Source organism: Apium graveolens, chromosome 5 (genome assembly GCF_009905375.1).
Source record: "Apium graveolens cultivar Ventura chromosome 5, ASM990537v1, whole genome shotgun sequence".
Lineage (NCBI taxonomy): Eukaryota > Viridiplantae > Streptophyta > Magnoliopsida > Apiales > Apiaceae > Apium > Apium graveolens.
The window spans coordinates 309401475-309417907 of record NC_133651.1 but is presented as its reverse complement, the minus strand read 5'-3'; the positions used below and the strand labels follow the sequence as shown (position 1 = coordinate 309417907).

The following is a 16433-nucleotide window of genomic DNA, read 5'->3' as shown; positions in this document are numbered from 1 at the left end:
CGTCTAAAACCTTTTTCAGGGAAGCGCCTCCCACTAAAACACAAAGATAAAAAAAAACAACAAGTCAGTTACTCTATATATAGACACATACGAAAATAAATAGACAAGAGTCAACGATAACAACTACAAAAACTAAGTACACGAACAAAATAAGGGCAATAACAAATAAAACATCCCCCTTACAATCGTGCATCTCTAAAAAACCAGAATCCTTCAAATCTAAATACGTATACCACGTCCTCGACCCATGAAACTCATCGAGATAAGCAATATCGTGCTTCTCCAAGTTATGACTAATTCCAAATCAGGACCCCCAACGAATAGCCATTGGGAGTGGTAACCGGAGTTCGATGATCTAACGCTAACAATCTTCATCCTCCTATGTCGTGAGTCGAAATATACTTGACCCCTATAGTACCGCACACCATAAATAGAGAAAAATAATTTCAGAGTCGGCGATCGACCCTTATCACAGCACAACGCCACAAAACCACTTAACTGAGCAATGGAATTCGGTGTCAACTGCCCTAGGCCACAACCGATAGCCTCATACATCGTCAGGAAGAAAGGATGCATCGGCAAACGAAGACCAAACTGAAACATAATCATCGCAACCCCATGCATCCCGAACTCGGGCATCATCCAAACCCTCTCATCTGCAGTCGGCACTCGATACCGGTAACCGTTAGACAAGTCGATGTAACTCTCCAACTTACTCACAGGGGGGTCGGCGGTGATGTAGTAACTAAGATAATTTAGACTAGGTTTGCTCTCAAATTCGATCCTACCTAACCGAAGACTTTCCTCGACTGCTCTGTTTCTGAATTCCAGGGTACGAGGGCTTAGGGGAGGAGAAGGCAAAGGGCCGGTAGGCATCCCCTTCAAAAACTCATCGCTCCCTAAGAAATCAAAAGGTCCACACTGACCTAAATCCGGGATCTCAAGATTATCCAAGTTCAAAACAGACTCTTCATCACCCTCCTCTAAAGGTCGCTTCCCGAGGTCTCGATTGGAAGCACTATGCGAAGACGGCGATGAAGGAAAGTCGGCCATTCGAAATTTGTAAACTATAAACAGACACGACCGACCCGCAGATAAAAAAGGAAAAAGAAGGGAGAAAGAGGATAACTTACAGTGTGAACCAAGGACGTACATCAAACGCTTTTTAGGTATCCTGGGAGGAAGCCGAAGAGTTTAGCCCGCCAATCTGCAAAGAAACCTGAGAAAACAAATTCAAAAACACACATGAACGGATATATATATCTTCAAAAAAAAAAGAAAGAGAAGAATTTACAGTTATTTCTTATTCTTCTTTTGTTCTGTTTATTCATTTTTTTCTCTATTATTTCCCTTCATTTCATTATCCTATCCGGCCACTAACTTTATTCAGGTATCAAAACAAAAATCTCGAAATTCAAAACGCAAGGGTGAAAAAGCAGAAAAACGCAAATATAAAGATATTGCGCAAAACAAGGAGGGGGACAAATGTTAGACCAGAACAAGACGGCCCAAAGGAATTATAGTTAGAATAATTGTAAAACATTATGTAAAGCCCAAGAAGGCCCACTTTATAAGGAAAAAGCCCATTTGGGACTTACTATAAATAAAAGACAGTAATCCCATTTGAATGGGTTGACAAATTATAACAAATAGACAATCTCCTAAAATTAGAGTCTAATAATATAATATTATTGTAACATCAAGTTTAACTAGAAATCTTTGATTATGTATATATCCCTTTCATTTTTAATCATAAATTACGGAATTAGTGAAATTTGTTTAGTCCAATCATAGAAAATTTACATTTAATATCTTTTGGAACCTATTAGGAATGTTTTGATTAAATGCTAACAATGACCATCCCATTCGTATTTGTTTAAAAGCACAATGCATTTGCATTCATCCACTAATATTACACACTACACAACTAAATTTGATTTTAAGTATTCTTGAGTTTAGAATAATGAGAAACATCTCCACCGCTGTTCTTGTGTTAGTTCTTCTCTTCACAATTACAGGTGAGTATTTCGTCTTTAAAAACAAAACGCGTATCAAAATTTCGCTTAATTTATGTACAAATATTTCGATTTGTAGCATTTCGGGATGAGAATTAAGAGAAGCCGCTGAAATCTCGATTGATCAATCTCCTAAAATAAAACTAAAATATTTTTCGGAGGCGAATTTAGGAGCAGCTGAAATTTCGATTGATCTCCTAGATTAAATTAATGTATTCTTTTATTGCTGATAATTTTGACGAGTTATATATTTTCTATTTGTGGCGGCTAAAATCTCGATTGATCTTATATGATAAATAATATAATCACTTTTTTTGCTCGATAGTTTTTTATGAATTTTATTTTCTTGACTTGTAGCGATTGAAATCTCGATTGATCTCTTAAAATAAAAATCAATAAAATTTCTGTATGTAAGACCGATTATTTTGAGAAATTAAACGTATTTTATCGCAGAAAATGTTCCGAAGAGAGCAAACGGAGCAAGAATATGCGCAGTTCAGATAAATCTACCAGGACCAGGCTGTGATGAAACCAAGTGTAACAATGAATGTGTAATTCAACACGGAGGAAAATTCAGAAGATCTGCTCATGGATATTGTAATCCCTCGCAGTGTGCTTGCTTCTACGCTTGTGATGGAACCAACAAGTGCTGTTATTGAAGGGTGTTGTATTTTTAAAAATCTCGATTCTGAATTTTAGTGTATATTTTCGATTAATATGCATCGCTCATGTAACAACTTTGATCATAAAAGGAATTATAGCTTTGTGATTATAACGGACATATGATTTGATAAACGATTGTCGTAATCATCTATTCTCCGCAAACAGGTTTTAACACTAAATTTTTCATGTATCCGGGGATTATAGGTTATTTTCAATTAATATGCATCGCTCATGTAACAACTTTCATCACAAACGAGAATTATAGCTTTGTGATTATAGCCGACCTATGATTTGATAAACGATTGCCGTAATCATTTGTCCGCTACAATTTTCCGTTAATAGGTTTAAAACTAACTTTTTCATGAATCCGGGGATTATAGCTTTGTAATTATAGCGGACATATGATTTGCAACAATCACGGGACAGGGACCATCTTCCTTGATCAAATACTTAATATGAATTAAAAAAGACATGTTTTCCTCATTCCATTCCACTAAAATCAGACTGCTGGCGAAGCTGGACAGTAGCTTTGGAAACATATGTGACCAGTTTCTCCCGAAGCCTTTGTTTTTCTGCATAATAGAATCAGGCTATGCTTTCACAACGAATATTGAGAGTGAAAAAGACAAATCTCCATGCACCAACTCCCTTTTAAAAATACCATTTTTTGGGGTGAAATTACTCAATTTTCAAACATATATCTGAAAATACCGTTTTGATTACGCATTTTGTACTAAGTGTAATACACATTTGAGAATGAGATATGTAAGAAAATCACTAAAGATACACATTTCTAGTTTGGGTATTACTATTCATACCCATAATGCGTATCTTTACAAAAAAAATGGATACTCATTTGACAAATGCGTATTTAGTACAAAATATGATACACAAATGACAAATGCTTATTCCAAACGGTATTTTCAGCAACCCACTTTCAGAATGGATATTTTCGGTCATTTGCACCAAAAAATTGTTACTTTTTAACATTTTTTTCTCCCTTCCCCGCTCCCGCACCTACCTTTTGCGTTATTTATATGCACGTACACACTTATTGGTTCTTGCAAGAACTCAAATGGCTTCACCAATTCAAAATGTTGCTTCCTGTTTGATAACCTTCTGTATCCTGCTTTCATATCTCGCAATTCCAGCCACCGGGAAAAATAACAACTTTGATAGGAAAACTCTCCAAATTGGCAAACAAAAAATCAGCCATTTTCGGGTTTATTGGCATGACATTACTAGTGGTCCTTCTCCAACTTCTGTGCCAATTGTGAAACCTTTCGATAAAGATTCACCGACGTTGTTTGGTGCAATACAGATGATGGATAATCCGCTAACAGAAGGACCGGATGTGAAGTCAAAGTTAATTGGGAGAGCACAAGGATTCTACGGATCAGCTGCACAAGAAGATCTCAGTTATTTAGTGAGTATGAATTTTGCATTTTGTGAGGGGAAATATAATGGAAGTACTATTGCGATTATGGGGAGGAATGATATTTTTACTAAAGTGAGGGAAATGCCGGTGATTGGAGGAAGTGGGCTGTTCCGATTTGCCAGAGGTTATGTTGAGGCCTCTACTCATTCGTTGAATCTTAAAACTGGTTATGCAGTTGTATTGTACAATGTTTATGTCATGCATTACTAAGTGTTTGTCACACACACTTTCTATATGAATAATGAATATGAACCGCGGAAAACATAGTCTGACGGTGGTAAAGTCTGCGTACATTTCATCGTTTCTATGCTTATTTTGAATGGATACTGGAAATTTTGCAGCAGATGTATCTGTACTTGTATGAGGAGGGTATCTGCATCTGCATTTTTTGATATGCATAAGAAGTGGCTTAGCAAGTGAACTTGCACAGTCAATCCCAGTCTACTAAACTCAAATTTAGTCAAGCAGATGCTTAAAATAAATTACAAATACCTGCTCTCGTTATTCCACCAATAAGAACACAAACAAACAAACATTCAAATTAAATAAATGGGACTGTGGGAAGATTCAAAACCAGAGTTGCTCCCTAAACCAAGTTCTGATACCATATAAACTAAGCAGCTTTGAGGTTTCAGAGAAAATCTCGAACATAATCTTGAGTTCTGAAACCATATAAATTAACCAGCTTTGCGAAAGTCCCTAACAGAATCTTGAGCTCTGATACCATATAAACTAACCAGCTATGAGGTTTCAGAGAAAGTCTCGAACAGAATCTTACAGGATGTATTGAACTAGGATTCTAAGTGATTTTTTTCATTAATGAAATCCAGCTGTAATCAACTGAGATTTTAAAAAATGTATCAGAATTTTATGGTATTCAACTAGGATTTTAAATTATGCTACAAAATCTGGTGGTATTCAATCGGGATTTTAAATTATGCTTAAAAATATGAAGATATTCAACTGAGATTATTTAAAATCCATTAAAATCTGATGATATTCACACGTCGACGGTTTTTTTTGAACTTTATAAAATGATGGATTTTGTGGCATTATTCAATGTATTTTATGATTTTTGAAATCCCACCATAATTCATGAAATTTTGAAAGATTATGTTTAAATCCCAAGAACTCTTCATCAACTCTACGATATTTTATCTAGAATCCGCGTAAAATCAAAATCTGATATAATTCATTAAAATCCATGAATTATATATAATACATTAAAATCCTACTTCAATACACCCGGCTTAGGCTTTTAAACGCCACTAACTAATATCAGACCACTAGTGAAGATAGACAAAAACAAGATCAACTTGTTTCCTATGCATTTTGTCCTGACAAAACCTTTCATTTTTTCCTGACAAAACCTTTGATAATTGAATTGACAAGGAATATTTGGTAAGTGAAAGACAAAAGCTAACAAATTTCTTGCCCCACAACAACTCACTCTAGCCCCCACTCCTCACCAAACCAACTTTTTTTCACTTATTTATATCCACAGACCACAGACACAACTATTGCAATATCAAGAACTCAAAATGGCCTTACTAACTCAAACTCTTGCTTACCATTTGATCACTTTCTTGATCCTGATTTCATCAACCACATTTCCAGCCACTGCAAAAACTCGCGACTTTGTGAGATCACTTGATCGAAAAACCCTGGAACTTGGCAAAGAAAAAATAAGCCACTTTAGGGTTTATTGGCACGACATTGTTAGCGGTCGTGCCCCGACTTCAGTGTCCGTTGTGCAGCCTTACGATAAAAATTCAACTACAGCATTCGGCATGATACAGATGATTGATAATCCGTTAACAGAAGGACCGGACGTGAAGTCAAAATTAATTGGACGAGCGCAAGGATTTTACGGATCAGCTGCACAAGAAGATGTTAGTTTGTTAATGAGCATGAATTTTGCATTTTGCGAGGGAAAATATAATGGCAGCACAATTACTGTATTCGGAAGGAATGAGGTTTTTAATAAGGTTAGAGAAATGCCGGTGATCGGAGGAAGCGGGCTTTTCCGATTTGCGAGAGGCTATGTTCAGGCCTCAACTCATACGTTTGATCTCAAAACTGGCGATGCTGTTGTAATGTACAATGTTTATGTCATGCATTACTAAGCGATTGTCACTGACAGAGTTGATTATGAATTGCGGAAAAATTAAGAACATCTCCAAGTCGCGATAAATCTGCTTATAATTTATCATTCCTAGATTTCACTTTCGAGTGGATAGGAGTTTGTTTAGTTTGATCTACGTACGAACAAGGCATATGGACTTGTATTAACTTAAAATTTTCAGAATATTATTACTGCTCATTTAAAAAGTACGACTTTGAATTAAATTCAAATTATTTTACATTTTGTTGCTGTGATATTGTTGGAGCATCGAATAATTTGTGCAACTCATACGTTCAGAATATTGTTGGAGTACTTTTTGCCAGAGGCTATGTTCAGGCCTCAACTCATACGTTTGATCTCAAATCTGGCGATATTGTTGTAATGTACAATGTTTATGTCATGCATTACTGAGTGATTGTCACTGACACAGCTGATTATGAATTACGGAAAAATTAAGAACATCTTCAAGTCGAGATAAATCTGTTTATAATTTATTATTCCTAGATTTCACTTCCGAGTGGATACTGAGTTTGTTTAGTTTGATTAACGCATGAACAAGGAACATGAACTTATATTAACTTAAAATTTTCAATATTATTATTGTTCGCCGAAAAGTACCGACTTTGAGTTAAATTTGGACCATCTTACATTTTGTCGCTATGATATTATTGAAGCACCGAATAGTTTGCTGGTAAAACATCAGCCTCGTCATATATTGACATTTGTATTGTCTATTACATACTATTTCCGTCCTTTTAATTTGATGTCCCATTCATTTTTTTATATTTCAAAACTTACCAAAAATAGTCAATGAGTCCCATCATTTTTCCAATTTTCCTCCCTTTTCACACTACTTTTACCTCACTATCTCCTTTTTATACTATCTCCCTTTTATACATTAAAAATCAATGAGTCACACCACTTCATACATTTTTCCCTTTTTCACTACTTTATACCTATTTCTTAAATTCCGTATCCAATTCTTTTGGTAAGTAATCAAAAGGATGGAGGGAATAATTTTTTGGCACTTTAAAATTTCTTGTGATTATGCCATGGTACCTTATCGTTGAAGATTGGCCCATCGACAAGTGATCATGTTCAATCATCATTTTCTCTACTACACTAATAATTATGATTGATGGCTTCATATAGACGTCACTTGCTGCGTGTGCATTGCTAATACAATAAAGTATTAAGAATAGTAATTCAGAAAATTGTTAAATCCGAAACAATTTTTTTAAATCCGAGGAGAAAAGAGGTGCAAAGATTAAAGTACCCTCCCTGATGCATATCAACGAGCCTAAAAAAATTATTGTATAATTTAGTCTTTTCACACTCTCGTGCTCTGGATTTTAAAAAATTATTGAGAATTTAACCCTTTTTGTAATTTATTAAAAACCTTTTGTAAATATACAATAGTCAAAACTGACTTGTGATCTGAAATTTCTAAAGGTATCGATTATTTAGAGGAGGTTTGGCTTTCATTTCGTTCTGAGTTCTCATGTGACATGTTCGGTGTACTCCAATTTTAGAGTTCAAAACTAGCTTTGGCTCATACTTAACACCACTCCACTAATAATTACTATGATTGATGCCTTCACGTGGACCTCACTTGCTGTGCATTGATAATACAACAATCTATCAGCAAGAGGTAATGAACCCCCACATACTAATATACTAGTCCGCTAAGTAATTTCCAAGCACTACAGTTATACATTACCAATTACCAAGATTACACTTACAAGTTGGTGCAGTAGTTGAACTCGTGTCGATCTTGTGGGAAATTACGAGCACGTCAACAAAGTGTTGATGCAGTGGTTGAACTCGTGTCGCTCTTGAGGGGGATCGCAACTTTGACTCTTGGCATGTTGGTGTGATTAGTCATCAAAAAAAAGAAAGATTACACTTACAGTACTTGGGTTGTAAAAGCAAAACAAATAATTGCATTATACAGTTGTAAGTTTATCATAACTATATCACTCTTTGAAATATAATCTTGGAATCTCAACATGCATTTTCTGCATCATCTATTATGTCTCTACACCTCAAAACTGGCATGCCACACACATAATTACAAACATATATCTCTATGTACACATTATTAGCTTAAATTAGATGTTCGAATGCATTCTTCCCAAGCCAGTAAACTAACAAAATGGTCCGAGTTGGAGGTAAAGAAGCACTATTTCATATATAATATTGCGCCTAGATGAGGTTCCTCTTGCCTCAGAACCCGAGGCCAGCTCATATGTGTTCTCTACATCCTACGCTCTAGTACAACTTCACACCGATGAAGTATCTCCGAGTTGACTGAACCCTCAGGCCTTAACTGCACATTTGAAGGAAAACGTAAATTTAGGTTGTTCATCAAGCTCCAGTCTTCATAAAAAGACCTTATATGCCATTAAAGCACTTGAATGACATGATAAGTTAAACTATGAAGGACAACTATTGCGAAAAGCAAGTTTTTATGTGTGTTTGTTCACAGGTAAGATAGTCTCTTCGACCAGTAAAAGTACATCGTGATGAAATGTTGGGTATCAAGAGAAACCTTCTTATAGAGTAGAGCTATGATAATTTTCTCAGTTTTTCTTTTCTTTTTTGATTATCAGTGTTATAAATAATCTTTAAATGTGTATGCAGGGCAGTGAAATTCATAATTCGTGCAGTAGTTGGCAACATGCTCAATGGGCAAAATTCAATATTAAGGCATAATCTCATCTCCAATGTATTGTGACATTTAAAATTAAGCATTGCGTTCTCTTCTATTGAGCATTCAGCTTCTTTAGGATTGGATAATAATAACTGACAGAACCCCTTGCGACTCAGAAAAATACGAAACAGCGTTATATAAAAACACTTACGAATTTGGCAACAAGCGACCATTATACATCTTATCAAGTAATTCCTTTGCATCCGGCCTCCTTAGAAGACCTTTGTTGTTTGGTAAACCAGTCCCTAGGCAAACTGGACACACAAGTTTCCCTCGACCTGCACAGTAACTTACAAATACAGTACCTCCAAGCAAAACTTCCGAGATTCTGTTCAGATAGAACAAAGAAATATACATATATGCTACTGTGTTAAAGAGAGAAAGAACGTTGACCAATTTTATCCTACAGTTTTTCTTCCTTCCACCTTTTAATTTTTTAAATAACCATGTTATTACTTTTTTTCACTCGCCAGGTCAATAATTCACTTAATTCGACTCAGATGATTAGGTCCTCAAAACTTTTAAAGGAGTGTAGGACAGATGTTTGGTTCTTCATGCTATAAGTTGTTCCTGTTTTAACCATGTAATAAAAATCGTTTGCTACGCAAAGTGCAATATATATTCAGGACGACTCATTTACCCTCTCACTCCACATTCTTCAGTAGGAAGAGCCATGTGCTTATTAATCATAAATCTCAGCTTCTATTAAATAAAGTGGCATCACTATGACAACATGACTTCGTTCCAGCATTTTGTTACTAAAGCTAAAGCTAATCTATTAATCAGGTCATCTCTCCTATACAGTAGATATCGAAGTAAATTATAAGCTCATCATTAGCTCCGATCTCTGTCTTTTAAAATTATACAACCACGGTTTAGATAATAGGTGTACAAGGTAGATACACACGTACTTCTCAGTGTCTTATATTAAACACCCACTTTCGAAGCTACACAAATTTATGTAATAACAGTTCTTCCAACCTTGTAAATGTACTCATCTTCTTTTCTTTTTATTTTCAAGTCATTATCTTACCTCCAATTAAAATATTCAGAATAAATATAATCAATTTAACAAGTCATGGGAAAAAGAAGACGTACTAGCATTTAAGAGGAGCAAGAAAAGACTACTTACCATAACAATTTGGACATTCAGTATACGCGTAAACATCTTTAGCGCGTTTCCTGTTGAGAGCTTTCCATTTTCCTGTACCACCACACATATCACCTAGATAAAAAGTAAATGAATATATATTAAACCACGGCTGTTAGACTTGTTGCCAACATTCGTCGTACTGTTATCAACAACTTTTTTACCCAATAGCTGACTTCGATGTCAGAATTTCAGCCAAGCAGAGTGTATTAGTTTCTAAATGTCAGTGACAGTAGCAGATTTTTCTTGTACAGTATAGTAATAATATCCACAGAGATTACTCGATCCAATATGTTCATCCCTTATTAGAGAGGAAATTTTACCGTTAGCACAAAAGAAAACCTTTAAGAAGCATATACTTTCCCTAGCATGTAACCTAGGGTTTCTTCTCCATAACAAGAGATCGAGGGTTCACCTTAGTGGAGACAAGTGTGTGTGAGTATTTGGAATTTATGAAATTGACCTTAACCAAACAAAAATGAGGAAACTTTTAAGGAAACACTCGATAGATTTATTTGTCAATTTTATTCATTTAGTCAGAGCAACGCCGCAAATCATACTCTTAAGATAACTTCCACAATAATAAGACACTTGCAAATTATGGAGGACTAAACAACTTATAAAACTACAGAGTATTGGGACATCCTCAACTTAACAACTGAAAACAATCCTCAATTTTACAACGGAAATCCAATTCCCAAGTTATGCGCCTTCCTTTAGCTCTTTTTCCAAATAGGTTACCATCTTCTTAAAAGAAAAGAAAGATAACCAAACAAAATTTATCCAATATGTGTCACTTAGAAGCCGGATCTAAGAAACTTAAAATGTACAAAACTTTATGCTATGGCCCCGAGAAACGGATCTCGTCACAGGTCTATATGCTGGAAAGAACTCCCTGCTCACGTTCTTGCCTTTCCGGGAAGAACCTATTTCGTTGCAGAAGTTATATTGAAGAGAATTTTAACTCCAGACTTTGTTTACATTGAATCCATGAGTTATTTTCATTAACTGAGCCCCTTTATATAAAAATGATGGCTTCAACAGAAACAAAGAAAGATAGGTGCTTCTAAGATATTAGGAGCTACCTGGATAAGATAAGAAAAAATAAAAAAATACTAAAAGACCTGATCTAAACTACATTTCCACAACTGAACTACATTTCGGCATTTCCACAACTCTATACAGATGAGGATTAATCTGATAATACTTAAGACAAAACTACTTTCACTTTTGAATTGCTTTTATATTTTCCAGCAGCTATATTTCTGACCATAGAAAGCATCTCTAACACTCTAACCCTAAGTCGGTATGGAGAGACTGTTTCTGCGACAGTCCCCTACTTGGACAAAAATCTGTAATCCATAAAAAGAGATACTGACATAATATGGGCCAGTGAGAGCTAGTCAGCTACAAACCCCTGAAATTAAAATGTATCCACGATTTTACTACTTCTAGAACTAATATGTTATAAGATACCAGTTTAGCATAGTTAAAGTGGTTATCTGCTGTAGTTCTTGGTGAAATCAGAGGGTCAGTACCTTTTGCAAGTCTACATATTGTAGTAAATTTTATTTGTTCAATTTAAATGTTAATTAAGTACAAGATTTAACAGCTCCTGAAATTAGGCCTTTGGTCCGTCTCTCGCCTCATTTTGTCAGATGAGAGAGAATGGGGAAGAGAGGGAGGGGGAGAGCCTTTGGTTCAAAGTATTACGAGAATTACAAAGTGCACTTACAAATTATAGCACCCAGGCCCCCACAATTCCGACACACAGGCTTTACTTTTCCCTCCAAAGCAGTCGCTTTTGGTACAGAAATTGATACAGTGGAAGTACTTATCAATGCAAAAGTTGAACACAAACAAGTCAAGCACAACCTTCTTGATGTCAATGCTTCAGATTCCTGTTGAGGTACATTATGGCTTTGTACATTAGCAATAGAAATTGAGTAGGCAGGAAATAATATGTCATTCTGCACTAGCCAGCCGGATATACAGAGTATCTAAAATTGGTAATAAGCCCCTAGAAAATGATTTGCTAGCATATGGTCATGGTCATTACAGATATAAGCATTTTATTAGGGAATACATCTACGCCACTACCGCAAGAAGAAAAGTCAAAGAAGAGCAATTTTAACAAAGAACTCTAATATATATGCATCACTGCGCGTGTGATGTGGTTTCCCGTCCATGTTAGAGTGGATTTGGAGAATATTTCCTTACAGGAAGAACAAAATGTGAGAGAAATTTTTACTGCAAAAGACAATGAAGACCATACGCTTAACATAGCATGCTGATAAAACAAAACAAAACAAAATAAATATCTTTCATGTTTGTAATATTCAGCGGGACACTATTAAGTTATTCAATTTGCGATATGAGAACTCCAAAAAAAGCATGTTAGATTTTAATTGGAAGAAGAACCTATTGAGTAACCAGCTCATCTAAAACCTTAAGGTGTTAGAGGAAGGCCCAACCGGATCTATATTCTAATAGAACCTTACTTACAAAGGCATCACAAATCAACTGAGCTACCACATGGTACCTACAAGTATTATATGCAGAAAATCCAGGGTACTTTAAGAGTAGCCCTGGAGACTGAATGCCTCCGCCCTTGCAGTCAGTACCACCATTCTTTTTAATCGGTGAATTTTCTCTTTACCAAGTATATCAAAGTTAATACAGGATGTGAAGATAAACCGAGGTTGACTAGAGACTAACCCTCATTTTAGTGTCATCTGACGAGAGATCTGAAGCTTCAGTAGAGCAATTTTCATCTTCCGAGCTGGATCTTACACGGAAACTGACCAACTTTGAGTGAGCTGTTTCTGATAATGAAGTTAAAATAAGGTATCTTAGCGAAAAACAAGCGGTAAAACACCACTATACAGACTAACGCTGTGTTCCAGAAACTTTTTTTGGAGAGAAAAGAAAAGAAATGTAAAGAATACATTTCTTCAGCTTGTTCCCGAACAACTTTTATGAAAGAAAGGAAAAGAAAGCTGCAGATTTGGGAAGAAGTTTTCTTTATTTTTGTCTCCAAAATCTTCTTCCCACTTTTAGAAAGATTAGGAGAGAAAGGAAAATTGGTTATTTTCTATTCTTTTCTTTTCTACCCTAGATTCGGGAACACAGCGTAAATATAATACTACAAAGACAGACTCTAACATTTAATACCAGAGACAAAAGAGAAATGGTAAATACAAATGACTAAAACTACTCATGTTATAAATCACATAATACTAATGTATTTTACCATTTCTACACAACATTTATATTCAAAGGGCCTTGTACTTAATTGGACCGAAATCCACAATCAATAGCATTGGAACAACTAAATCATTTGCACCTCACAATAACAATGTCATTATTGATTGTCCCACATCACGCTGGCTGGTTAGCAAGCTTTTTATTAGGAGAAATTGAAAGAGGATAAATCGCATAAAACTATGAACAGATGTGTCTTAACAACATAAAACCCAAACTATCAACAATCTGAAAAGAAACTGCATTTCGAGCTATTTGGTTCTATATTGAAATTATGCAGTGGAGTTCAGGTTATACTTAGCATTCGCACCGGAAATGGGGTAAGATTTAATATATACAAATATCTTGCCAAAATTGATCATAATTCTGAGAGTATTGATTAAGTCAAGTTGCAAAAAATTCTTTTGAAACTATAAAGATGTTATTTAGTTTAATTTAATTAAGTTATAAAATCATAAAGAACTTCAATTTAATTTTGAAGTAAATGCGGTTACTAACTGAACAGTCCAGCAAACATGCATAAAAAAGTAAGTGTAGACCAGATGATTTGCAAGCATATAACATTCTAAGCTATATGTGTATCAAGAGAGAAAGAGAGAGAGAGAGAAAGAGGGGAGAGAGAGAAAGAGAGAGGAGAGATTACTGAGGGGGAGAGAAAGAGAGAGAGAGATGGGAGAGAGAGGGAGAGAGAGAGAGAGGAGAGACTAATGAGAGAGAGAGACTGGTAGGTTGTAGTAGAGGGAGAGAGAGAGAGTGAGAGAGAGAGAGGAGACTAACTGTAGGTAGGGGTTGAAGAGATGGAGTCAGAAGAGAGGGAAGGAACAGCTGAAGGAGCAAAAGAAGATGAAAATGAGGCCATTAATATGTTGATGAGGCAGCCAAGCTCGAGGATGATGATGAGAGTATATTTTGTTATCTAAAGCTTCACTCCCAGTATACGTGTCAACGTTCCTCCCCCATTTATCTTCGCTCCAAATTTTATTACAATTATATATTATCTCTCGTCAACTTCTAATAACTCCATGGACCATGTTGACTTCAACTTTATTTGAGAAAATAAGCCCATTTCGAATTCGGAGCACTTTCAAATTAAATTAGAAAAAAACAATAAGCTTAACTCAACTTAAATTCGTAATCACCCAAATCAACAAACCTCCATCCTATCCAATTCTTAATATTTCTTAATATTACGAGATGGGAGCTTAACATGTAATTTTAAAACTCTTATAAAATATAGTTATTTAAAAATATTTTAAATATTTTTCTTTTAAATTAAATATAATATTCAACTTTTAAAAAAAATAAAAAAATTATAAAACAATACTTTATATTAGCCTTAGAATGAGTGTAAATGATTGAGAGGGAGAGAATGCATCTTTTTTGTTCAATTTTATGAAGGACAAAAGACACAAATAAGACTAAATACGACCAAATTGTTAATTAAAAATATGACTATCGTATATATGACCGATCCGAAAATTGGTCGAATTTACCTAAACAGAACTATTTTTCTTGTAGCGATACATTCTAAATTGAAAATAGGATGATCGACAAGTTTGATGGAATGGTTGTGCCGGTTTTCCAAATACGAAAATATTAAAAACTAAAAATTTAAGAGTAAATTACAGGGTGTGACTAAATTTTACACTCAGTTTAAAAAAATTGGCAGAATTTTCAAATTTACTAAATGTTGGCTGAAACTTATTTTCACCTTTTTAAAACGTGTCTACCGTCAAATACCCCTAACGATTCTAATGGAGTGGAGGGTAAATTTGAATTATTTATATTTATAATAATAATATTTTAATATATTTTAATTATCATCATCTTCTTCGTATATTTTTCCAGCTCTCCTCCCGACTCTTTTCCTAAATTGAGTTAAACTAAATTATAATCCACGAACTAGAAAATCAAATCAACCTGTAAACTTAAAACTCAAAACAATCCTTAACAACAATTTCATTTAATCACTGAATTTGATGAAATCGGGAATCACAGTAGTCGATTCAAAACACGATTATACATGACACATATTCATAATCAAGACCTTAAAGACCGGTACACTAATTTAAATCATCAAACAAGCATAGATTCATTTAGATAATTAAGAAAATGAGCGGTTGTGATTTTTCTCGAAACCGGACATTAAAAATTGACACACAAAATACAAACACACACATCTACAAGCAGCTCGCTATGGTACACTTTACTCTCACCCCTTCGATTAAAAATCAAACCAAACAAAAACTCAACTTCTAAATCACAATTTCTCGTCAAAATCTACCAAAAAATATTTAATCTTCTTATAAAGGACATGCACACATGTGTGTTCTATTTTTGGTACAAAAGAAATACGCAGGGATGCAAAAGTTTGGTGAAAATCAATTGTATTTACGCAGGGATGCAAAAGTTTGGTGAAAATCAATTGTATTTGCTTATTTCATTTCTGTACGTGGTTAGATATTTTTGGTTCTTAATAATGTTGATTTATGTATGGTAAACTATCCTTAAATTGTGTTGCACGGTGTTTGATTAGAGTTTTAACGTAAAATGTTAGTTATGTTTATGTCTATTCAGCACATGATAATGTTGAGAATTTAATGATGTAGAAGATTTAAGTTAATGTAAATTATCGATAATTTCAAAACAAAATTGGTAATAAGAATAATAATTTATTTATTACATATTTTAATCATAATTTAGAATTAATTTCTTTAATACATTATCGGGTATTGATATTTAGATCGCAGCCCCTACTTCCCACGGGTTATCAATCAGTAATACTAAATTCAAAAGGTCACACTGAATGATTAGCAAGCTCTGTACTCGGAGATGAAACATGATAAAACGCACGAAGCCATGAACTGTGATAAGATGTGTCTTGACAAGATGAAACCTAAACTATCAACAATCTGAACAGAAAATAAAAGTTGAGGAGGTGGCTCTAACATTTTCGAAGTAGGAGACTCACATCAGCTCCATTCCTCATCAAATACACCATTACTAATTAATTTCAACTGGCTAGCTACACTCATTGTAAAATGTGACAAAAACAACTCAAGTAG

At 34.7% G+C, this 16433-nt stretch overlaps 3 protein-coding genes across 3 annotated transcripts; 2 read left to right on the top strand and 1 right to left on the bottom strand.

Annotated features, from left to right (window-relative positions):
* Positions 1–3717: 3717 nt before the first annotated feature.
* Positions 3718–4450, top strand: LOC141662094 (dirigent protein 22-like). The gene has a single exon (XM_074469142.1). It carries the CDS (start codon positions 3754–3756, stop codon positions 4324–4326), a length of 573 nt encoding a protein of 190 aa, XP_074325243.1. The 5' UTR covers positions 3718–3753; the 3' UTR covers positions 4327–4450.
* Positions 4451–5624: 1174 nt separating this feature from the next.
* On the top strand, positions 5625–6502 carry LOC141659381 (dirigent protein 22-like). The gene has a single exon (XM_074466225.1). The coding sequence runs from the start codon at positions 5658–5660 to the stop codon at positions 6240–6242; it is 585 nt and encodes a 194-aa protein (XP_074322326.1). The 5' UTR covers positions 5625–5657; the 3' UTR covers positions 6243–6502.
* A 1666-nt stretch (positions 6503–8168) lies between these two features.
* Positions 8169–14341, bottom strand: LOC141659380 (protein PHOTOSYSTEM I ASSEMBLY 2, chloroplastic). Its single transcript, XM_074466224.1, has 6 exons — positions 14146–14341; positions 12823–12929; positions 11840–12005; positions 10087–10179; positions 9106–9232; positions 8169–8570 (listed from the first exon to the last, which is right to left on the bottom strand). The coding sequence occupies exons 1-6, from the start codon at positions 14225–14227 to the stop codon at positions 8567–8569; spliced, it is 579 nt and encodes a 192-aa protein (XP_074322325.1). The 5' UTR covers positions 14228–14341; the 3' UTR covers positions 8169–8566.
* Positions 14342–16433: the final 2092 nt, after the last annotated feature.

Bases quoted from the DNA above. Each gene is read 5' to 3' on its own strand.
- LOC141662094 (XM_074469142.1), top strand. From the start codon at position 3,754: ATGGCTTCACCAATTCAAAATGTTGCTTCCTGTTTGATAACCTTCTGT.
- LOC141659381 (XM_074466225.1), top strand. From the start codon at position 5,658: ATGGCCTTACTAACTCAAACTCTTGCTTACCATTTGATCACTTTCTTG.
- LOC141659380 (XM_074466224.1), bottom strand. From the start codon at position 14,227: ATGGCCTCATTTTCATCTTCTTTTGCTCCTTCAGCTGTTCCTTCCCTC. The intron at 12,006-12,822 runs GTTAGTCTCTAG...GTACCTCAACAG, and splicing joins CAGATGACACTAAAATGAGG to GAATCTGAAGCATTGACATC. The intron at 10,180-11,839 runs GTAAGTGCACTT...CTTTTTATCTAG, and splicing joins GGGCCTGGGTGCTATAATTT to GTGATATGTGTGGTGGTACA.